At 36.7% G+C, this 24081-nt stretch overlaps 2 protein-coding genes and 1 pseudogene across 18 annotated transcripts in view; 2 read left to right on the plus strand and 1 right to left on the minus strand.

Annotated features, from left to right (window-relative positions):
• The window catches only part of LOC306641041 (uncharacterized protein), a 250247-nt gene that overhangs the window by 163794 nt on the left and 62372 nt on the right, over nt 1-24081 (plus strand). The window contains exon 9 of one of the 2 annotated variants that reach the window (XM_079105879.1): nt 8171-8209. The exons of the other annotated variant lie outside the window; for it this stretch is intronic. Within the exon in view, the coding sequence (XP_078962005.1) occupies nt 8171-8194 (24 nt within the window). The 3' untranslated portion in view covers nt 8195-8209. Of the gene's footprint in view, nt 1-8170; nt 8210-24081 lie in introns of those variants that run through there. 2 annotated transcript variants of the gene reach the window in all.
• ARHGAP12 (Rho GTPase activating protein 12) overlaps nt 1-24081 on the plus strand; it is a 437561-nt gene that overhangs the window by 5119 nt on the left and 408361 nt on the right. For 8 of the 15 annotated variants that reach the window (XM_079105849.1, XM_079105850.1, XM_079105859.1 and 5 more), the window contains exons 2-3: nt 8577-8615; nt 10768-11522. The gene's annotated coding sequence lies outside the window, so the exon portion shown is untranslated. Of the gene's footprint in view, nt 1-8576; nt 8616-8680; nt 9195-9662; nt 9958-10767; nt 11523-24081 lie in introns of those variants that run through there. The other 7 variants (XM_079105856.1, XM_079105858.1, XM_079105844.1 and 4 more) reach the window with 5 other exon arrangements.
• Nucleotides 21564-22507, minus strand: LOC306641044 (guanine nucleotide-binding protein G(I)/G(S)/G(O) subunit gamma-5B-like; annotated as a pseudogene). The gene has a single exon. The product of its transcript is annotated as a guanine nucleotide-binding protein G(I)/G(S)/G(O) subunit gamma-5B-like (transcript).

A 24081-nucleotide genomic window follows, 5' to 3' on the forward strand; every position in this document is an offset into this window, starting at 1 on the left:
GCCCAGCCTCTGAATTACATCTTCAGCCCTTTCAACTTTATTTTGAGACAGAGTTTTGCTGAGTTACCCAGTTATGGACCTCTTTGCTCCAGCCTCCCTATTTGCTGTGATTACAGCTGTGTGTGTCACAATCCCTGGGTTAGTGGTAACTTTTGAAGAGCAAAAGTTTTTCATTTTGATGAAATTGAAGTTTATATTTTCATGCTTTTTGAATTCCTTTAAGGAAATCTTTTCCAGTAGCTGCTAATATTTTGTCTGTGTTTGCTTGTAAAAGTCACACAATTTTAGCCAGATGTGGTGGTGCCTGTATGTAATACTAGAAACTAAGGAGGTTGAAGCTGGCGGATCACAAGTTCAAGGTCAGCCTCAGCAACTTCAGCAACTTAGTGAGTTTCTAAGCAATTTAGTAAGACCCTGTCTCAAAATAAATAAAGGGTTGGGAATGAAGCTCAGTGATAAAGACCCCCGTGCTTAATCCCCAGTTTAAAAAAAAAAAAAAAAGGAGAAGAATATAATTCGTATATAGTATGAACTAATGAGTTTTTCTTTTTCCCAAATACAACTTTTCACTTATCTAACTGTGGTTTGTTGAAAAGGTGATCTTGCTCATTTGAACAACTTTTTCCCTTTGTTGAAGATTAATTGAGCGCATGCACTGGCCTATTTCTGGATTCTCTATTTTGTTTTATTCATGTGCATGCTTTTATGCCAGTTTCACACTATCTTGATTACTGTAGCCTTATAAGAATTCTTGGTATCAGGTAGCTTTCTAACTTTGTTACTGTTTTTAAAAGTTGTTTTGGTTTTCCTAGGTTCTTTGCTTTTCTCTGTAAATTTTTAGATCACTTTGTCAATGAAAAAATACCTTCTTCGATGTTGAATTGAATTGCAATGAATTTATAAATGAATTGTGAGAGATTGACAGCACCATTGGGTCTTTTGATCCATGATCATAATAAATCTTTTCTCTTACAGATCTTTAAAATGTCACTGTTTAACAGTTTTTACTGTGTAGCTCTTGAGCATCGTTATCCTTCTATTCCATGCTGGTGTTGTGTTTGATATTTTTAAATTTCAGTCTCTGTGCCAAGTCTGAATTATCACATGAATTTTTCTAACCTCCTCCTATTATTGGTTTGTAAATTCCCATTCATTGAGCAACCTGGTTCTTGCCATGGTCCATTGGATTGTTGAATTCATGTATAACAGTACAGAACTATACATGTACAACAGCTGTACCACTGGGTTATGTCTCAGTCCTTTTTAAAAATTGTTTGAGACCAGAGCTCCTTCACTTGCTGAGTGTGACTTCAAAGTCATGATCCTCCTGCTTCAGCTTCTTGAATGGCTTATAGGCATTTGCAGTGGTGCCCAGGTTCAGCATGTTTTGTGGGGGGAGGGGTTGTGGAGTGCTGGGGATTGAATTCAGGGCCTCATGCATGCTAGGCAAGCACTCTACCACTGAGCCACATCCCCAGCCCCAGGTTCAGCATTTTAAACTTGTCCTCTCAGGGAAAGAAGCATAACTTTTATGCAGTTCCTTTTTCTCTTTTCTTATAGACTCTACTAATTTGCAAGGAAAAGGTTGTTCACTATTCTAGGCCACTCCTTTGAGTTGAGGTTATTTCTTGTTTTTGTAACACAGTTAAATTCTTGTAACATCTGTCTTCCATTCTGTGCTCCTCCCTCCTAAAATGATTTAATATTTGGGTATGTTAAAGTTCATACTTTGTGTTTTAAAGAGCAATGATTTTGATAAGGACATTATGTTATGAATCTGTCATTACAGCTGATACAAAATAGGTTTATTGATCTGAAATATTTTCACCAAGACAATCCTTCATTCTCTATTCTCACTCCTTGCAGTCACTGTCTCTGAAATGCCATAAATTGAAATCACTTAGTGTGTGACATTTTCAGACTGACTTGCTTTTACTAGTTCTCTTGCATGCTCTTTTATATATGTATATACATATATATGTATGTGTGTGTGTATATGTGGGGGTTTTTGGTTTTTTTTGTTTTCTTTTTTTTAGGTTTTTTTTTTTTTTTTTTTTTTTTGGTACTGGGTATTGAACCCAGGGGCACTTAACCACTCTGCCACATCTCCACTGCTTTTTCCAATTTTATTTTGAGACAGGATCTCACTAAGTTGCTTGGGTCTTCACTAAATTGCTGAGGCTGGCTTTGAACTCAAGCTCTCCTGCGTTAGCCTCCTGAGCTGCTGGGAGCCACCACACCTAGCTCTGTTTGTGTTTTTTGATGGTTTGTTAGCTCATTTCCCTTTGTAACTGAATAATATCTCATTGTATGAATATCTCACAGTTTACTCTTGATCCTGTTGAAGGATTTCTTAGTTGCTTTCCATTTTTGGTGATTATGAATTGAGCTGCTATTGACCTGCAGGGTCTTTTGTGGACATAAATGTTTAACTCATTTGGGTAAATATCTAGGAGCATGATTGCTAGATAATATAGTAGTGCCATATTTAGCTTTCAAGAAATTGCTAAACTGTCTCCCAAAGTAGTGTTTGTATCATTCTGCATTCCTTCCATAAGTGAATGAGAGTTCTTGGTTTTCTACATTCTTGCCAGTGTTTGGCATTGTCAGTTTGTTGGGTTTTAGCCATTGTAACAGGTATGTACTGATACCTCATTGCTTTAGTTTGCAGTTTCATAATGATATTGAACATGTTTTCATATGATTAGTTGCCACCTGCATATTTCATTTGGTGACATTTCCTTTCAGAATTTTATAGCTCACCGTTCCCAACTGGGAATTGAACCCAGGTCCATTCTCCTACTGAGCTACATCCCCAGCCCTTTTTATTTTGAGATCAGGGTCTTGCTAAGTTGCTGAGAGGTCTTTGAACTTGACATTGTCCTGCTTCAGCTTCCTGAGTCTCTGGGATTACAGGTGTGTGCCACAGTGCCTGGCTCAAAACACCATTTTCTTATAACTCCCTTTACAACTTATTTATCTAATTATTTAGGTATTATTATTTTTATATTGGCATCTAACAGTCACACACAGTTATGGGGTACCATTTGGTTTTGATATGTGTATATATTGTCTAATGTTCAAATTAGGGTAAGCATATTTATCTAGTCAAATGTCTGTCATTTCTTTGGGGTGAAAATATTTGAAATCCTTTCTTGGGGCTTCTTTTGAAATATACACATTACTATTTTCTGTAGTCTCCCTATTGTGCAAGAGAAGACCAGAACTCACTTCTCCCATCTAACTCTAATTGAATATCCATTGATCAGTCTTTCCCCATCTCTTCCTGTCCTGTATCCTACCCAGTATCTAGTAAGCTCTCTTCTACTCTCAACTTCTACAAGATCAGCATTTTCAGATTTCACATGATTGAGGTTATGGGGTATTTGTTTTTCTGGTCTTGACGTCTTTCACTTAAAATAATGTCCTCCATGCTGTCACCAGTAACAGGATTACATCCTTGTTTATGGTTGAATAATCTTCCAGTGTGCACATGACCACATTTTCTTCTATTCACTCATCAGTCGATGGACTTTTAGGTTGATTGCATTTCACGGCTGTATTGTAAATAGTGCTGCAAGAAACAAGGGATTGCAAGTATTTCTTTGACATAGTAATTTTAAGAAGTTTTTAATAAATTTCATCTTAATTTTGCTTTTATGGATTGTGAACTTGGTATTTGTAAAAACTCTTTGTGAAACCCCAGGTCCTGTTTCTTTCCATTTTGAATTGAAATATTGTCCTTGTTCTTAAAACAGTCCAAGAAATCATTGAGACCACCCTGTTTGTAATGCTTAATGACATAATTTTTTCTAAAATACTGTATGCAAATTTTATTTTTATTAAAGCCTGCTCTAAATGCTTCCTTTACTGTTTCCCATTTTTGTTTGAGATTTAAATCTTGGCTTTAAATTTCCTTTACCGATTTCCACTTGACTGCATTCTTTACTGCCTTCTAGCTATCCAGTTTTTTCTATATTCTATTTTTGCTGTTTCTTTATGTTCAGACTGGATTACAATATTTTCATTTTTCTGTTTTTCTTCCTCATTTAAATTAGATGAGAATTTTTAAAAAATTTGTGTATCTTTATTCTTAGCAGTTATTATATATTAAGAAAAAAACTCTTTAAGTATTAAATAGTGGCCTATGACTTCCTTATTTTAAAAATCTGTATATTACAATTACAGTATAGTGGGATTTATTGTAGCATATCCATACATGCACATAATGTTTGTTGGTGAGTTTCATTGTCAAGGAGCTTGACTTCTTTCTTTTTTTGGTACTGGGGATTGAACCACCTGGGGGTGTTTTACCACTGAGTCACATCCCCAACCCCTTTTTTTTTTTTTTTAATATTTTATTTAGAGACAAGGTCTCAGTGAGTTTAGGGTCTCACTAAGTTACTAAGCCTGGCTTTGAACTTGCAATCTTCCTGTCTCAGCCTCTCCAGCTGCTGGGATAACAGGTATGTGCCACCGTGCTCAGCCCATTTATTTTTTTCTTCTGAGAAAGGGTATCATCATTAAGTTGCTTAGGGCCTGACTGCGTTGCTGAGGCTGTTCTTGAACTCCCAAATTGCTGGGATTACAGGCATGTGCCAATGTGCTCAGCTTCAGTACTTGATTTCTTGTTAAGTGTACAACTTAGAAAGTTATTTGGTGGTGGGCAACTTCTATCGGGGTCCCCTCTTGCCCTTGTGAGAGTTCTGTTCCTATTGTTCACATTTGAATAAATCTCATTTCACTCTTAGAAAAAAAACAAGAGGAGAAAATTATTTGGTGAAATAATTTCTTCTTCTGGAATTTATACTAGAATTGTTACTTTTTTGTTACAATTGCTAAATTTGAGTTTTTTCTTTTTCTTTTATTTATGTATTTATTTATTTATTTGGTACTGGGTATTGAACCCTAGTCCTCTCACCTGCTAGTCTCTAAGCTACATCCTCAGTCCTTTTTAAATTTTATTTTGAGACAGATTCTCAGTAAATGGCCCAGGATGGCCTGGAATTTGCAATCCTCCTGCCTTACCCTCCTGAATTGCTCTGATTATAGGCGTTTGCCAACCTAATTGATTTCTTTAGAAGGTGCCTGTTCAGGAATTAATTAATTTTACTTATTTATTTATTTTTGGAGTGCCGGGGATTGAACCCAGGACCCTGTGTATGCTAGGCAAGTACTCTGCTATTGAGCTACATCCCCAGTACCGAATTATTAATTTTGAATAAGAACTTTAATTTTGGAGCACTTAACCACTGGACCACATCCCCATCCCTTTTTATTTTGACAGTGTCTCACTAAGTTGCTTAGGGCCTCAGTATGTTGCTGAGGTGCCTTTGAACCTGTGAAATCTCCTGCCTCAGCCTCCCAAGCCACTGGGATTACACGCGTGTGCCACCTTGTCTAATTCTGGTATTTTTAAGTCTAATATCTACATATTTGAGATATACTAATATTTTATTGTTCACAGTATTAAAATTGCCGAATAGGTTATAGATATCTGTAATGGTCTTAAATGATAAGCTTATTAATTATGGGTACTTGTCTATATGTTAAGATTTTGTTTTCTTGTTTGCTTTTTTACTGGGAATACTTGGAGTACTTGGCTAGAACAGATGTCTTGGGGGAGGAAGATAGCATTTTTGAGCTGTATAATTTATGGCAGCCTCCTTAGGAGTTTACATGGAAAGGGTGATTAAAAAATGGGGAGATGGAAAGAAAAGGCTATTAGTTTGTGAAATAGCATGACAGAAAGTCGTGAGTCTGACTTGGGAGCAGAGAAGTAAGAGATGCAAGAAGGTATATGTGTGTCTCTTTCTGTTCTTGTTGAAACACAGGGAAGAAATGGTTGAAATAAGGGAGGAAGAGGACTTGAGAGAGGCATGAAAAACCTGTGTGGGTATTTTTGAAACCACTAAGAAAAGCAGTGGGGTGTAGTGTGCAATAGATAGCAAAAACTTTGTGTATACTGGTGATTGCCTGCTTGGTAGTTGAAAGTGTGTGGGATGAATACGGTTGAAGGAATATGATGATAATTACAGCATAGATTTCAGTTAGAGGAGCGTCCTGATCAAAGAGTCTTATAGTCGAATAAGCAAGATCCTACCAAAGTACTTGAGAGAATGAGATACTAGGATAAACAATCTTCAACTTCATTTAAAGAGAATTCACATGTTGCAGAAATAGATGAAGAAATAATCAACTCAGTCTAAGCCTTGTTTTAATAGAGCTTTGAAAATAAAAATAGAATGTTCTCACATTTGCAGATGATTTTCACTTAGATCTAATTTTATAGAGCTATCCCATAATGATTTTTCTTTTAGTCCATCATTTATAATAAGGCTTTTCATTTTATCCAATGCTTTCTAGACTTAAGATTGTAATACCTAATTCCTGGTATGTGGCTTTCTAGACATTTATAATTTTCTTTTCTTTTTTTTCCTCTTTTCCCTCTGGGGATTGAACCTGGAGCCCCATACCTGCCTGCTAGTCAACCACTCTGCCTCTGAGCTCCCTCCCTAGGCTTAGACGTTAATAATTTTGGTGGTTTCCTTTATGGGTTTTTCAGCTTCAATACCCACTCCTTGTTTTTCTATCCCACTGTGTCTAGTCTGGCTCATTTGATCTGCCTTGGTATCTAACTACCTTTCTATACAGGTATCTTCTTTTTTAATTGTTTTTGGTTCTGGGAATTGAAGAACCCAAGGGTATTTAACCAGTGAGCCACACCCCCAGCTCTTTTTATTTTGAGACAGGGTCTCACTAAGTTGCTTAGGGCCTTGCTAACTTGCTGAGGCTGACTTTGAACTGGTGATCCTCCTGCCTCAGCCTCCCAAGCCCATGGGATTACAGGTGTGAGCCACCAGGCCTGGCTAGGCTATAGATGTCTTTTAACATCTATAGATGTCTCCCTTACCCTTCCACTTCTCTTTGCTTTAACTAACACTGGGATTCAATGTCTCATGTTGAACATAGTGGAACTTTTTCATTGTTCTCCCTAACTCCTCCTTTATACTTCCCTTTGTATTCATTATGAAAGATATAAAGACTGACGGTGAAAAAGCTTAAACATAGACTGGCCTTTAACCTGTTGTTGTTTACCACCCCAGAGTCCCTCTCACACCATCATGAAATCATATAGCTTACATTCTTCTTTGTGTACTTTCCTTTTCTTCATTCTTACGGATAATCGTCAGTTGATATGTCTGAGCTACAGTAACCTGCATTACCTTCATATTCCCTTACTCATCTCTTAAATCTTCATATATTTGATGTTATTTTATTACTTTCCTGAAAAATGGAAAAGAGAAAACACAAGTATCCAAAGATAAGTACAGTCATGTGTCTCTTAAGAGCAGGATACATTGTAAGAGATTCTTCACTGGATAATTTCCTCATTGTTTGGACCATCACATATTGTACTTACAAAAACGTAGCTGGTTAGTCAGTTCATGCAGCGTCTTCATGCAAACCAGAGATACAGTAGCCAGGCTTTACAGTAGGTTTTTCAAAAAATAATAAAAGTTGTACACTCTACAATAAAAGTACAGCATATTAAACGTAGGCAAGTAGCATAGTCATTGTTCTCACCAAGTATTATGTAATGTACGAAGTTAAATGTGCTATACTTCTTATGCTGTTGTCAGCGAGGTAAGTTTGTGTATACTGCCGTTACCAAACCTGCCTTGTGCTATGATGTTTGGATGCTATGATAGAAATAGCTCATTATAATCTTTTATTTTATTTTTGGTGCTGGGTATCAAACCCAAGGCCTTGCACATACTAGGCAAGCACTCTACCACTGAATTATACCACCAGTATGATCTTTTTTTGAAATGGGGTTTGAACCCAGGGGCACTTTAACACTGAACTGCATCCCCAGCCCTTTTTATTTTTTATTTTATTTTTTTAATTTATTTTTAAAAATTTTCTCATAAGTAAATTTAATTCAGTGGATGATTCAGTTGTTTCTGTGAATGAAGCTGATGGTTGTTTTTCAGATAGAACACAAATAAAAAAAAAAAAATCAGTGGTTAGATGCCACAAAGTAGGTGGCAATGCCTTAACCGTATGCCTGTTGTCAGGCACGAGGGCCTCTTCCATCCTTGTCAATGGGAGTGCTAACCTTCTCTCCTTTCATACAACACCCTTTTTATTTTTTATTTTGAGGCAGGATCTTACTGTGGGGCTTCTCTAAGTCACTGAAGCTGATCTCGACCTTGGGGTTCTTGTGTCTCAGCCTCCTGAGTCCCTGGGATTTCAGGCATGTGTCACCAACCCCAGCCCACCAGGACAAATTTATGGGACCATCATTGTATATATCAGTCTCTTTTTGACTGAAATAGCATTATGCAATGCATGACTATATTTTAGTAACCAGTTTGAAAAGTTGTGATGAAAAATTTATGTCTCACTTTCTGGATTTGTGTATTTCCTAAAAATTGCTCAGGCGAAAATATAAAATTGCCCTTTGTTCCATTTAAGTATTATGAAGAAGATATTTTAAAACTTTGAGCGAATACTGCTTTGCCGCCTTTAAGGATTCTTGGTTAGAGTTAATAAACTTTTTTATTTTATAGGTTTAAATGTAATGCTGGCTTTTTATATCTCCTTTTAAGGCAAGTTTCAGAATTTTTTTTGAAACTACATTATTGTATTTTACTTCCTACTGAAGTAGTTTGAATATGAAGTGAATTTTACTTATTGAAATTCTGTTAGTAATTAATTTATTGATCACATGAGCTTATAGACTGTTCCAGATAAGAAAGTTATCCTCAAGATCTTTTCTGCACACACAGTGTATGATAATACACCTGATACTTGAGTGCTGAGGGAAATTGGTGAGTTGTCCTGGAACCTGGGATTTACACATTGTTTTGTTAAATCTCAGTTTGCTTTAGCATTGGCATTCTTGAGCTTTGGGTTGAGTGTGTTAATTTCTTAGGGTTAATGTAAAAAAATAAAGGTTGAATATTCCTTATTTGAAAGGAATCAGAAATGTATCAGATTTTGGATTTTTTTTTTTTTTTTTTACTTTGGAATATTTGCATTTATATAATATCTTGGAGATGAGACCCAAGTCTAAATATGAAAATCATTTATGTTTCAGGTACACTTAAACACATAGACTGACAGTAATTTCATATGACATTTTTAATATAGCAGCAGGTTGATTGTGATCTATCACATGAGGACAGGTGTGGATTTATTCCATTTTTTTCTTCGTGTTGGTGCTCTGGAAGCTTTGGATTTTGGGATTAGTTATGCTCCATCTATACTGCAAACAGGGTCACTTAACACAGCATAAATAATTCTCTCAAAGATCCAGAAGCTAGAATTCCAAAAATCAGTGTTGGGAGAGTGTATGCCCTCCAAAGACCTCCTTACCCCTTTTAGTGGTTCTTAGTTTTCACTCATTTCTTCCTCTGTTTTCACTTGATCTTCTGTCTTTTCTCTATCTCCAAATCTTTTTTTTTCCCTTATAAAGATACAGTTATTGGGTTTTGGGGCCTACCTTAATCAAGTATGACCACATACTAACTTTTATGTCTGCAGTTCCCCTATTTCCAAATACGATTATATTTTCAAATCCTGTGGTTAGAATTTGAATGTATCTTTTTGGAGGGCACAGTTCATCCCATAACAGTTGGGGGTTGTAGCAATATTGAAATGCTGTGCTGATTTTGAACCTTGAGACCTATGGTTCTATGAGATACCAAAATATTTTGGAATTGGTATGGAAATAAAAGTGAATGCTACATTTCTCAAGTCAGTTTATGACTATTTCTTTTCTTTTTTCTTTTTTTATGGCACCGGCTATTAAACCCAGGCTCACATGCCTGCTAGGAAGCAGTCTACCACTGAACTACATATTTTGAGACAGGATCTCACGAAGTTGACCAGGCTGGCCTCAAATTTTTCATCTATCGGCTTCAACTGCTCAAGTAGCTGGGATTACAGGTGTGTAATACCGTGCACCCACAGGGCCATTCCTAATAGACTTTGAATTAAAAGAGCAAAAAGATTTTTTAACATTTACAAATAAAAAGACTGATTATCTGTTAACCATTTGTGAGATTCAGTCTAAAATGGATTGTGGCCCTACTGAGTAGAGGTAAGAGAGAAATCAAGTAAACCGGCATTTCTTTTGGTTGTCTATTGTGTATGTTTTGCCTAGTAATAGCAGTACTGTTCTTTTAAAACTTTTTGTATTAGGAACATACAGTTTTTAATTGGGTAACTTAAAACTTTTTGAAGCTTACTAAAAATGTTCTTAATAATTCTGAAAAACAAGTAAAATATTAATGTGGGGGATTGTTGAAGTCCAGTTCCACTGTCCAAAAATGTCTTAGGTGTTGTCTATAGTGAACCTAGGTAAGTGCCTGGCCATTGACAGGTGCCTGAAACATATTAATTACTATTGATTAGTGAGCCTTTCTAGGAAAGTGAAGGTTTGAGGTAGCCATGAAAATGAGGAAGTTTCTTTCCAACTCTGACTTTGTTAGTGTTGTATTGGACTGGTTAGTATGTTCACTGTTCCAGTCAGTAGTTTTAGTTTGGGTCATGAATTACTCAAAATTTATACTATAATTCAAATGAAAGTATTTTTAAAATCAAGATAATACATATTTTGTGTCATTTCTTTTCTGGAGGTTTGAGATTTGAAGGTAATGTTCTTTCAGTTGTCCTATAGTATGTGATGTTTGTGAACAAATAGTAAATCCAGATTACATTAAATCTTTCTTCTCTTCTTCCATTTAAATACTATAGCTATATTAATGCAGCAAGTCCTCAAGCCATAATGTGGCATACTATCCCTTTTGAGAGGTGAATAATATTGAATAAAAATGGCTGACAGAAGTGGGAAGATGGTTCCAGGACAAGTGTATATTGGAGTGGAATATGATTATGAATATGAAGCCAAGGACCGAAAGATTGTGATGAAACAAGGGGAACGGTACACCTTGGTGAACAAGACCAATGATGGCTGGTGGCAAGTTAAACTGGATGAGAATTGCAAAGCCTTTTATGTGCCAGCCCAGTATGTCACGGAGGTCACCTGCAAAGCTCTAATACTGCCTGTTAAGCAGGCAGTTGGACTGCCAAATAATTGTATGAAAATGATGCGGAGTCCACACCTTCAGAGATCAACAGAAAATGTGAACAAATTGCCTGAGCTTTCAAGTTTTGGAAAGCCATCATCGTCTGTTCAAGGAACAGGTCTTATTCATGATGCCAATCAAACCTTTGGACCCAGTTTTAATCCAGGTCAGACTCTCAATCTAAGCCTGGACCTGACCTATAATAACAGAAAGTTTAACAGTGACTCACGTTCTCCTAAAGTTTGTAGCCAGAACAGGACACACTTATTTGGTCACTTTCCTGCTCCGGAGTTCTTGGACATTGAAAACACTAGCTTTTCCCAGGAATAGTCTTGTGATTCAGCAGGAGAAGGCTCAGAAAGGATCCTTCAAGATTCTGAATCTGGAGATGAGCTTAGCAGCAGCTCCACTGAACAGGTAAGGGTAAGATTTAGAATGGAATGGTGAAACATGTTTCCCACTTTAATTAAAAATTAATTTTCTTTTTCTTTTATTTAAAGTCTTTGTGTAAGATTTAGGACTTGTTTTCCTTTTTATTTTGAGAATACATGGATTCTGTCCTGATATAGAGTTAGAAAATATATAAAATAACTTGTGCCATTCATAAAGGGCCACTTTATAATTTTCATAATTCTTTACCTTTCAGAACTAGAACTACTTTAAATTTGGAAAAGTTTTTTTTTTTTTTTCTTTATTGGTTATGAATAAAGCAGAAGAGATTTACTTGTTTTACCCAGTGATGATTTTTTATTTTTACCTTTTTCTTATAGTATCTGGAGATCAAACCCAGGACTTCACATATTCTGTCCAAGTGCTCTGCCATGGAGCCACATCCCTGGCCCGTTGTACTTCTGTTTTGAGACAAGATCTTGTTTAGTTAGGCAGACTGACCTTAAACTTGTGATCTTCTTGCTGCCTCAGCTTGCCAAGTAGCTGGGTTGCAGTTGTACACCACCACACCTGGAAGGATGTTCCTTTCCTTTTTTCTTTTTTTTTTTTTTTTTTTTTTTTTTTAATTTTTGTTTGTTTTTGTTACTGGCGTTTGAACCCAGAGATGCTTAACCACTGAGCCATATTCCCTGCCCTTTCTGTTTTTAATTTTGAGACAGGGTCTCACTAAGTTGCTTAGGGCCCAATAAGTTGATGAGGCAGGCTTTGAACTTGTGATCCTCCTGCCTCAACTTTCTGAGTTGCTGGGGTTACAGGCATGTGCCACCATGCCTTTCTTGATATATCCTTGAATAGAAAAAGTTTTACTGTTTTCTAGCTGTGCACATTTTGACTTGTTTCTACTAAATCTTCAGGCAATAGTAGATACATGAAGAAATGTCAGTGGAGTATTAACCACTAACTGTTTCCCATTGCAACTTGTTTACTAACCTTGAATATCAAAAACTATAGAGCCCAGAAACTTTTACTTCCACTAATGTACTTTTGTGACTTAAATGTCTAAATATCCTCACTTGACTGCACTGAATTTTAGCCTACAAAAAATTTCATGTGCTTGTGGGTTGATTTTTAAAAATTTTTCCCCTCTCATACCTAATTTTGTTTTGCAGTTAGGTCTGTGCCAGTTTATTTCACCTGTGAAGTAAAACCATTTTAAAAAGCGTATGCATGGAACTGGGGGTATGGCTTAGTGGTAGAGTGCTTGCTCAGCATGTTCAATCCCCAGCACTGCCAAGAAAATAAAAGCATATGTATGGCGGGGAGTGGTGGCACATACCTGTAATCTCAGCTACTTGGGAGGTTGAGGCAAGAAGATCACAGGCTGGAGGCCAGTCTCAGCAATTGAGCAAGGCCTTATCTCAACATTTAGAAAAATAGAAAAGGAATGGGATTCATTCAGTGGTAGAGTTCAATCTGCAGTACTTCCTCACTCCCAAGTATGGATGAAATTGAAACTTGGGTGCATTTGGGAGAGTCTTTTTAAGTAAATTTTAAAATGATTAAGTTTTAGGGATGAAGCTCAGTTTTATGGGGATTCATCAAGTTAAGTCAGTGTATAATTAGGAGGTTGCTTTTAGTTGTCTCGTTGTCATGGAAGTATTCTTTCTGTAACTTTTAAGTTTTGTAATAGGAAAAGAGAAGATTTTCTAGAAAAATTTCCTGTGTTTGAGTTCAGTTTATCATTGTGGGTCTAAGTAGTCTTTTCTGCAGTCATCATGTGACATTCTGACATAGAAAATATAGTGTTTGCTGACATTTTTCTTTGCTATCTCCTTATCAAGCTAATGGACTTTGGGAGAGACATGTTTTCTTTTCCACCCAGCTATGAGCATAGTTTGTCCATTATATTTATGTGCATGAGCAATCCTGTGTTCTTTTTATTGTGGTCATCTTAAGTTCACTGCAGTGGAAATTCATGGTTCCCAGACTCTCCTCAGCCACAGCACTATTTAGAAATACAACTAGATTTCTCTGGCCAGCCTTGTTCCTAACTCGGAGACAATTGTTTGAAACCTTTTCCGTTTTCTTATTTCACTGATTCACTTGCTTTTTCCTTTGCTCTTACTAGATAACCTTGCCTTCTACTTCACAGCAAACAATAAAAGCTGTGGTATCAGAACTTCTTCAGCTTTGGTGAGCACATTTTGCATAGTAGTTAATAGTGTTGGCCTTAGATTTGAATCTGGTTCCACATTACTTGCCAACCATGTGTTAATCAGGGGAAATTACTATTCTTTTTCTTTGTGGTGTTAGGTGTGGAATTCAGGGTGTCGCACATGTGAGGCCAGCATTCTTTCACTGATTTTCACCCCAACTCAGGGAAAAGTTAACCTCTGTGTGACAATTAGCATCATCTTACAATGGGTATCACAGGGTTGTTGAGTACATAGTAAATGCATTCGGTATCTATTGATGCTTAATAAAGTACCCCCAAAGATAATGGCTTAACACAGTAAACTTTCATTATCTCTCAGTTTCCATGGACCAGTAAATCAGCAGCTGAGCTGCGTGGTTCCAAAGGTTGAGGTCTCTCATGGGGTTGCTCTCATGTTATACAGGCTTGGCTGGGCTGGGGGAGCTGCTTCTGAAGATGGTTCAGTCCCATGGTTCTGGGTATGCCTCTTCATGGCTGCTCTAGCGTTATGACTGACTTTACCCAGAAGAAGCAATCAAGGAGAGAGAACATGGCAGAAGCTGTGCTTTCACATAGGTCCTCATCTTGGAAATCTTGCCGTCATATCCTATTGGTTATGTAGTTCAGCCTCCTCCTGTGTGGGGGGAGACTCACAGGAATGTTAATAGCAGTATTCAAAGATCATTGGGGGTCACCTTAAGAACTGCCTACCACAGTAAGTATTCGATAAAGTATACCTGCCATTCTGATACGTGGGATTGAATTCAGCGTCACATAACCACTGAGCTACAGTCTCAGCCCTTTTTATTTATTTTTTTGATTTTTGAGAGAGGGTCTTGCTAAGTTACTTAGGATCTCCCTAAGTTGCTGAGGTTTGCTTTGAACTCTTCCTGCCTCAGCCTCCTGAGCCGCTGGGATTATAGGCTTTTCACCTTTATATCTGTAATCCTCTTTTACTGCATCTTATCAAAGGACCTTATCTTCATATTTTTTTTGTACTTTTCATAGTATTACACCCCATACAGCTCTAGACTCAGTGTTTATGAAGACTTTTCCATCAGTATTTAAATCTACTGTCCTATTTTCCATCTTAATAAAGCCCTTCTTCATCTCTACCTTCTGCTGAGCATCATTATGTTGCCTTTTTGTTTTTAGTCAACTTCTGAAAATAGTTCTGTGTGTTTACTTCTTTGCATGTCCACATTTCCCACATTACTCCTTCTAGCGTGTCTTCTGGCTCCACCGTGCCACCCAGACTGCTTCAGCTACAGGTGGTCATGATTTCACTGTTGATAATTGTATAGATAGTATCAACAAATTTTATATAATTAGTTTTGTTATCACAGTTAAAAGATTAATAGCCAAGTGGCAATTTTAATAGTTTTTTTTTTTTAAGGTACTGCATTTAATCAAGTATGTAAATTGTACTAATCTCACATGTATGATTTGATGAATATTTTACTTAATGTAATATGTACTCTGTAATCAACCTCAACACCCTTGCCAGTCGATATTCCTACCCTACCCACTGTGTACCTGCTAGGAGATTTTCATTGTTTGGACTCTGTCAATCACTATTGATTAGTCTTCCTAAATTAAGCTACTCATTTTGAGATAATTACAGATCCATAAGCAGTTATAAGAAATAATACTGAGTTCCTGTGTCCCCTAGAGTTGCCTCCAGTAGTAACATCTTGGAAACTGTACTTAAATACCACAATGAGAATATTAACATTGGTCTAGTTAATATATTGAATGTTTTTATATCCTCAAATATTTCTTATGTTACTCTTTTACAGCCATACACACCCTAGTCTCAACTCTTCTTTTCTTTGTTGTTGTTGTTTTTCTTCTCCTTTATTTATTTATATTTTTGGTACCAGGGATTGAACCCCAGGGTGCTGAACCCACTGAGTCACATCCCCAGGCCTTTTTATTCACTGTTTTAAATTTTGAGACAGGATTTCACTAAGTTGCAGAGGCTGGCTTTGAAATTGAGATTCTCCTTCCTCAGCCTCCCCAGCCCAACTTATGTTTTTTTACCCTGGCTACTACTAATTTGTTGACCATTTCAATACTTCTGTCATTTCAAAAAATGGAATCATACGTGATTTAGCCTTTGTGGCTTGGCTTTGTTATTCACTGTAATTCTCTGGAGATTGATCCAGGTTTGTATGTGTATCAACTTCCATTCTTTTTATTGCTGAGTAGTCTTCTGTGGTATGAATATACCATAGTTTGTTCAACTATTTACCCATTTAAGAATATCTAGGGTTTCTTTTTTCCAGTTTTTGGTTTCATAAACAAAATTGTTCTAAACATTTTTGTACAGGTTGGTGTGTGAAGATAACTTTATTTCTCTGGGATAAATGCTGGTGAATAGATTAGTATAGTAGTTTCATGTTTTTAATTAATTTGTACAGGGGATTGAACCCAGGGGTTAACCACTGAATTGCATCCCCAACCCTTTTAATTTTTCATTTTGAGACAGGGTCTTGCTAAGTTGCTGAGGCTGGCCTCAAACTTGTGATCCTCCTGCCTCAGCCTCCCAAGTTGCTGGGATTACAGGGCTGCACCACCATGCCCAGCTTTTGTGTGTAGTGTTTCAGGAACCTACCAGATTGTCTTGCAGAGTGTATCTACCATGCTATCTCAGCAGCAGGGATCTTTCTTGTCTCCATGCTCACCATTATTTGGGAATGTCACTTTTTTTTTTTTTTATTCCTAACCCATTCTGATAGGTGTGTAGTGATATTTCATTGTCAGTTTAATTTACACTTCCCTAATGGCTATTGATGTGGAACTTTTTTTTTTTTTTGGTGCTAGACATTGAGCTCCAAGCTCTATGCATGCCAAGCATGTGCTCTATTACTGAGTCCCTCAGCTTCAGAAGTCTTTTTATGTGTGTGTATTTGCCATAAATAATGTATCCTCCTTATGGAAAGGTTTTTCATGTTTTTTTTGTCAATTTTCTAATTGGATTGTTTGGGTTTTTGTTGTGGAATTTTCAGCTCTTTATGTGATCTGAATACTAGTTATTTGTCAGATAAATGATTTGCAGATATTTTCTTCCAGTGTATACTTTGTCTTGTCATTCTCAGGAGGGTGTTTGCAGAGCAAAAGTTTTTTTATTTTGATGAATTCCAATTTATTAATTTTTTTTATTATTCATGCTTTTATTTCATGTCTATGAACTCCTTGGGTAGTTGGTGTAGGCTTTTCTAGAGGTCAGAACCAGTGGGATGTGTTGTATACATATTCATATATGTATTTATGTCTACTGGGGGAGAATGAATTAATTTAAGCATTTGGTTCATGTAAGTATAGAGGCTTACAAGTTTAGAATTTATGGAGTGGATCAGCAGGCTGGGACCCAGGGAAGAACTGATGCTGTACTTAAATTCCAAAGGCCATTTGCTGGCATAATTTCCCTTTGATTTTTGTGGAGGTCAGTCTTTTGTTCTATTATCATGCCTTTTTCTCATTGGATGAGGTCTGCCTCCCTTAGGGGGATTGACCTGCTTTACTAAAAATTCCCCTTTTAAAATGTTAATGTTTTCTAAATATCAATAGAGAAACATCCAGAATAACATTTGACCAAATGTATGGTCCCCGTGGCCCCTCCAAAGTGACACAAAATGAACTATCACAGAAGTCCTGGCTTCTAAATCTTGTTTCCTTCTATGTTTTGTTCCCTTAAAAGTTTATAGTTCATTGTTTACATTTGAATGTGTGATCTATTCCAATTTTATTTTTTGTATAAGATTTGAGACTTAGATCCCAGTTCTTTTGTTTTGTCTTATGGATATCTAGTTATTACAATAGCATTTGTTGAAAAAGTGGTTTTTCCTTCAACAAATTGTGTTCTATTTTTGTCAGAAATCAAGTGGGCTGCCAGACCTGGTGGTTCATGCCTATAAGTGACTCAGGAAACTGAGGTAGTAGGGTTGCAGGTTCCAAGGCCAGCCTGGGCAACTGAGTGAGACACTGTCTCCCAAATAAAGAGAACTGGGGACGTAGCTTAGTGGTAAAGCACGCACAGGTTCAATCCCCAGTACCCCTGACCCCTCATAAAAAGTCAAGTGGGCATATTTGTATGACTCTATTTTTGGTTCCTGTGGTTTGGCTTCATTCTACCAAGTCCTTTATAACAATGAGGACAATTATTGGGTAAAAGGACTAGAACAAATAGGCTGATCTAAAGGCTGATGAAGGAGGTTATGAGGTGAGCTAATCCCATATAGCTTTAATTATATAATAATTAAGGTAGTTAATAAGGCTAGAAACTGGGTATACTGATTTCTACCACTATTCCTTTTCATAATTGTTCTAGCAATTGTAGTATCCTGATTTACATCCACCCCAAATATGAGATCCTGCTCCTTGGGACCTATCAATGTTACCTCGTTTGGAAAAGAGGTCTTTACAATTGTGATTAAGTGAAGAATCTTAAGATGAAGACATCATTCTGGTCACTTACATGTAGTCACTAAATGTCATCAAAACAGAGCAAGTGATATGAAGATACAGCAGAGAGATATTTGAAGATACTCTCCATGAAGACTAGAGTGATGCTGTCTAGAAGTGAAAGAATGCCAGTAGCCAGCAGAAGGTAGAAGAGAAAGAGGAGTACTCTCCTAGGGCCTCTGGTGTACATATCAGAACCTGTTAATTGTACTCCAGTGAGATGCAGCTTTAGGGCTGTGTAGATATAGCTGAGTTGGTAGAGTGCCTTTCTTGCAAACACAAGGTCCTGGGTTCAATCTCCAGCACTGCAAAAAAGAAGAAGAAAAAAGAGATACAACTTTATTCCAAGGAACATAATGCTTAGTGCAGTTTTTTTTTTTTTTTTTTTTCAGGATCATGCTCCTTTTGTCAATTATGAATAGGAGTACTATAGCAATTCATGTGTTTTAAGTTTTTTTTTTTTTTTTTTTTTCTCTGTGTGGGGGTACCGATGATTGAACCCATAGGCCCTCTACCACTGAGCTGTATCCTCACCCCTTTTACTTTTTATTTTGAGACAGGGTCTCACTAAGGCTTCAGACTTTCAATTCTGCTGCCTTAGCCTCCAGAGTAACTGGGATTACCAGTGTATGTCTTCACATCTGGCATGTTAGGTTTTTGTATGGATGTGACTTTCAGATCATTTAGCTAGATAACCTATGAGCATGATTCCTAGACAGTATGGGAAAACTATTTAGCTTTCTAAGAGACTGCAAACCTGTCTTACAAAGTGACTTTACTCTTTTGTATTTGCATTAGCAATGATGGAGAATATCTGTTACTCCATATCTTCACCAGCTTTTAATATTGGCAGTTGTTTAGATTTTAGCAGTTTGAATAGATGTGCAGTATGTTTATGTTTTAATTCAAATTCCCTAATGAGAAATGATGTTACAGCTTCTTTTATATGCTTATTTGCTATCAGTTTTCTTTGGTGAAGTGTTTCTTGAAATCTTTTGCTCAGTTTTTTTTTTTTTCTTCATTTTTATTGTTTTTACTAGTGCATTATGGTTACACATAATGTTAGGGTTCGATTTGACTTAACTATACATGCATGGAATATAATTTGTTCTACTTCAGCTCCCAGGACTTCGTATTTCCTCCTCCTCCCTCCTTCTGTTCCCTTACCTCTACTTTACAGTTCTCCATTTATTATTTTGCTCAGTTTTTAATGGAGTGGTTTAAATTTTTTTTTCTTATGGTTGATTTGTGTATATGTGTGTGAGAGAGGGAAAGAGAGTAACAGGCACTGGGCATTGAACACAAGGGTGCTTTCTGCAACATTGAGGTATATGCCCAGCCCTATGTATGTATGTATCAATTTATTTATTTTTGGTACCTGGGATTGAACCGAGGAGTGCTGAACACCACATCTCCATGCCTTTTTATATTTTATTTAGAGATAGGGTCTTGCAGAATTGCTTAAGCCTTCGCAAAATTGCTTAGGGCCTCGCTAAGTTTCTGAGGTTGGCTTTGAACTCATGATCCTTCTGCCTCAGCCTCCCACACTGCTGGTGAGATAGGATTTTCCTAAGTTGCTGAGACTGTTTTCAAACTTGTTCTTCTCCTGTCTCAGCCTGCCAAGTCACTGTGCTTTAATAGGTGTGCACTACCACATCTGGTTCTTCCTATTGTATGAGTTCCTTGTGTATTTTGGATACAAATCCTTTATCAGCTATGCATTTTACAAATATTGTTTCCCAGTCTAGCATGCCTGAGGCCCTGGGCAGGGGGGATAAAAGTTGAATGGAGTATATTTGTGTGGTGCTTTCTGGGCTCTCTTCTCTTTTCTGCTGTTCTATATGTCATTCTGTCATTCTTTTGCTTGTACTGTGCTCTCTGGATTAATGTATCTTTATATAAAGTGTTGAAACTAGGTAGTATGTAGCTTTCAACTTTGTTTTTCAGTATTGTGTTGTCTATTCTAGGTGTTTTGTCTTTATTAAGTTTAGATTCAGTTTGTCCATCTCTACAGAATAGTTCGTTGTGATTTTGATTCGAATTGGGTTGAACCGGTTGATGAAATTGGAAAGAATTGACTTCTTAAACACTATTGAATCTTCTAATCCATGGACAGGGACTAGGTCTTAGTTTCTTTCATCAGAAATTTGTAGTTTTACGTACACTTTATCCCATCAGTGTCCCCTTACCTTCCCTAGCTCTGAGCAACCATTAATCTACTCTGTCTCCATAAATTTTCCTATTCTGGACATTCTATTTCTTTGGAATCATATGATCTTCTGTGACTGGCTTTCACTAGCCTAACATTCAGGGTTTATCCATGTTGTAACAGGTACTTCCTTTTTATGATGGACTAATATTCTGTTGTTTATCCATCCATCATCACTTTTTGGACATATTGGTTGTTTCTACTTTTTGGTTAGTATGGATAATATTACTCTCAATGTTCTGTGTATAAGTTTTTGTGTGGATTATGTACTTTGTTTTGCTTAGGTAGATTTCTGGGAGTGAAATTATTGGGTCATAGGGTAAACTTAGGTTAAACTGTTTGAGGAGCTGCCAGACTGTTTTCTAGGGTGACGGTATAGTTTTATGGTCCCACCAGCAGTACTTATTATCAGTCTTTATTTTAGTTATCTTAGAGAGTGTGAAATGATACCTCATTTGTAGGGTCTATTTATTTGTTTATTTATTTTTAACACTCTTGAATTTATTTGTTCATTTAATACTACCTTCAATTGGGTACTGTACTATCATGAGAAATAAACAAGTATATTTTTTGTTTCTGGAAACTTCTCCTGAGTGAGGATAAATTATATAATATCATACATGGAAAGAATACAAGAGCAATTCCGATTAATATGATTTAGAGCTTGCACTCAAGGTAAAGCTAATAGACAAGAACCCTCCCTTACTTCATGTTACTCATCATTCCATCTAAAAATATTGTTTAGTCCTTGTCCATAAAAATACATGAGTAGAACATAACAATGAGGTAGTACAACGAGGCTAATTGCAAACATGACCATTCTCTGACCCACTCCTCCTCAATTCTGATATTTTTCTACTATCTCTTTTGTCTTCAGTTATCTCCATGTTTTTCTCGGTTGTGGTTGTATAACAATATTTTTTTCCCTTTTTTTTTTTTTTTTTTTGCGTTGCTGGGCATTGTATCCAGGGTGTTGCACATGCTTGGCAATTGCTGTACTACTGGGCTAAATCCCCACCCCTTCATTGAATGTTTTTGTTTTGTTTTGTTTTAAGTATTTTATTGTATGTTGCTGCCAGTGTATTTAAAATAATTACTCTTGTGAAATAGAAATTCATGAAATTTCAGAGAGGTAGATGTTAAGGACTGACAAAATTGAAAGATGATATTATGGCACTTGTGTATAGGGAAGCTCTTGTTGACTGGTTCTTCAGCAGTGGTTTGGGAAACCTCAGTAAGATTCATTTGACTACAAAAAGGAACAGACTTTCTGGGGTCTGAAAGGATTTGTACCTGAAGATAGTCCAGTCAGCAGGGAATCATGTTGAGCATTCTGCAGACAGAATTGTTGTCACTCTGAAGCTACCTGGGAAACCTTCACACAGTTGAGCCAGGCCTCCAGCCAGAGCTGCTGAACCACCTTCTTCACAGCTGGGACACTGGAGAGGCCAGACATTGAGAATTGGAGGGCCAGGCCGACTCATCAGTCAGAGGGTCAGCAGTTCGCGGGTAGGCTGGGCCAGAGGACTCCTCATTGAAGTTTTGTTTATGTTTCGTTAATTATTAATAGCGTTGAACATCTTTTTATATTTGCATTGAATATTTGTATACCGTTCTTGGGAAATGTCTATTTGAATCCTTGGCCCATTTTCAGTTGGGTCATTTTTACTGAGTTGTAAGTGTTGTTTATGTAGTTTAGATGGAGGTCCTTTATTGAATATGTGATTTGCAAACATTTTCCCCCTTGTTTTTAATTATCTTGAGAATTTCCTTTTAATCCCCAAAGTTCTTAATTTTGATGAGCTTCAGTTTATTTTTTCTTTTGTTGCTCGTGCTTTTGGTGTCATATCTAAGAATCTATTGCTTAATCTCAGATCATGAAGATTTACTCTATTCTTTTTCCTCTCAGTTTTGTAGTTTTCATTTAGGTTTTTGATCCATTTTGAATTAGCGTTGTATGTGTAGTGTGAAATGAGCATCCAATTTGTGTGTATGTGTTTGTGGCTCTCCGATTAGTCCAGCACCATTTGTTGAAAAGACTTACTTTCTTGAATGATGGTGGCACCCTGTTAAAATCAGTTGATGAGAGGTGCATTGGTTTATTTGTGGTTTATATTTGGACTCTCAGTTCTAGTCCAGTGAAAAATTGATTACTTTTGTTTTGAAGTAAGTTTTGAAATTGTAAAGTGTTAGTCTTATTTTATTCTTTTTTTAAAATTTTTGTTTTTGTTTTTGTTCTGTACCAGGGACCGAACTCAGGGGCACTTAACCCACTGAGCGACACCCCCAGCCCATTTTTGTATTTTATTTAGAGACAGGGTCTCACTGAGTTGCTTAGCTCCTTCCTAAGTTGCTTAGGCTGGCTTTGACTGGTGATTCTCCTGCCTCAATGTTCTGAGCCATTGGGATTACAGGTGTGCACCACTGTATCTGGCTGTATTTTATTCTTTTTCAAGAGTATTTTTATTTATTCTCCATCCTTTGAATTCCATATGAATTTTAGAATTAGCTTTTCAGTTTCTACAAAGAAACCAGCTGGAATTGTGGTAGGTTTTGTTTTAAGTATGTAAATCAATTTGGGGAGTAAGGTCACCTTAGCAGTTTGTAAATTTTTACATTCCAAGTGATTGAACCTAGGGTCTTTTGCATGTTGGTCAAGTGTCCTACCACTAAGCTGTAATCTCAGCTCCACCTTAACAATATTAACATTTCTTGCAGGGAAGATCTGGTCTGGTAGCACTGAATTCCCTCATATTTTTTGTCCAAATATTTCTGCCTCATTTAATGCATAATTTTGTAAATATAAAATTCTAGTTGGTGATTTTTTTTCTTTCAGCACACCTACACACACACTATTTTCCTCCTTTCTCTTTGCTTGGTTTCTGATGAGAAGGTTGTTTAAATTCTCATCCTCAATCCTCTGTAAAGATGGCCCACCCTTCCTAGTTCTTTCAGAATCTTGTTTCATCTTTAGTTTTCTGCAGTTGAAGTGTTACGTGCTGATGGTGATGTATAGTTTGGGGTGGGGTGTTTATCCTGCTTTCAGTTTGGAAAGTTTGTACTGGCATATAATCAGGCTCACTGATTCTCCACCATGTCCAGTCTATTGCTCATAGCATCAAAGAAATTTTCTGTTTCTGTTATAGTGTTTTCATTTCTGGCATGTCATTTTGATTCTTGGAATTAAAAAAAAAAATTCTCTGCTTAAATTCTTCATTTGTTTTTGTATATTGTGTCCTTTTTCTTTATAAACTTAACCTATTAATAAATTCTTTAAAATTCCCTATCTGATAATTCCAGTATCTATTCTGTGTCCAGTTTGATTCTGATGCTTCCTTTGTTCCCTCAAGTATTTTCTTACCTTTTTTTTTTAAATTTAATTTTATTGTAAACAAATGGGATACATGTTGTTTCTCTGTACATGGAGTAAAGGAATACCATTTGTATAATGATATATTTACATGGGGTAATGGTGTTTGATTCATTCTGTTATTTTTTCCTTCCCTCCAACCCATTCATATTTTCCTACCTTTTGACATGCCTTGTAATTGTGGTTGAAAGCCAGATGTGTTTTATCAGGTAATAGGAATTGAATTAATTCCTTTCATGTGAGATGTCAGGTTTATCTGGCTAAAGATTGGATTGTGTTTAATGTTTGCTGCAGTTGCAGCTACCAGAGTCTTTAAATTCCTTAAGTAACTGTGTTTTTGTCTCTGTTTTGG

The sequence above is a fragment of the Sciurus vulgaris genome (genome assembly GCF_902686455.1).
Source record: "Sciurus vulgaris genome assembly, chromosome: 12".
Lineage (NCBI taxonomy): Eukaryota > Metazoa > Chordata > Mammalia > Rodentia > Sciuridae > Sciurus > Sciurus vulgaris.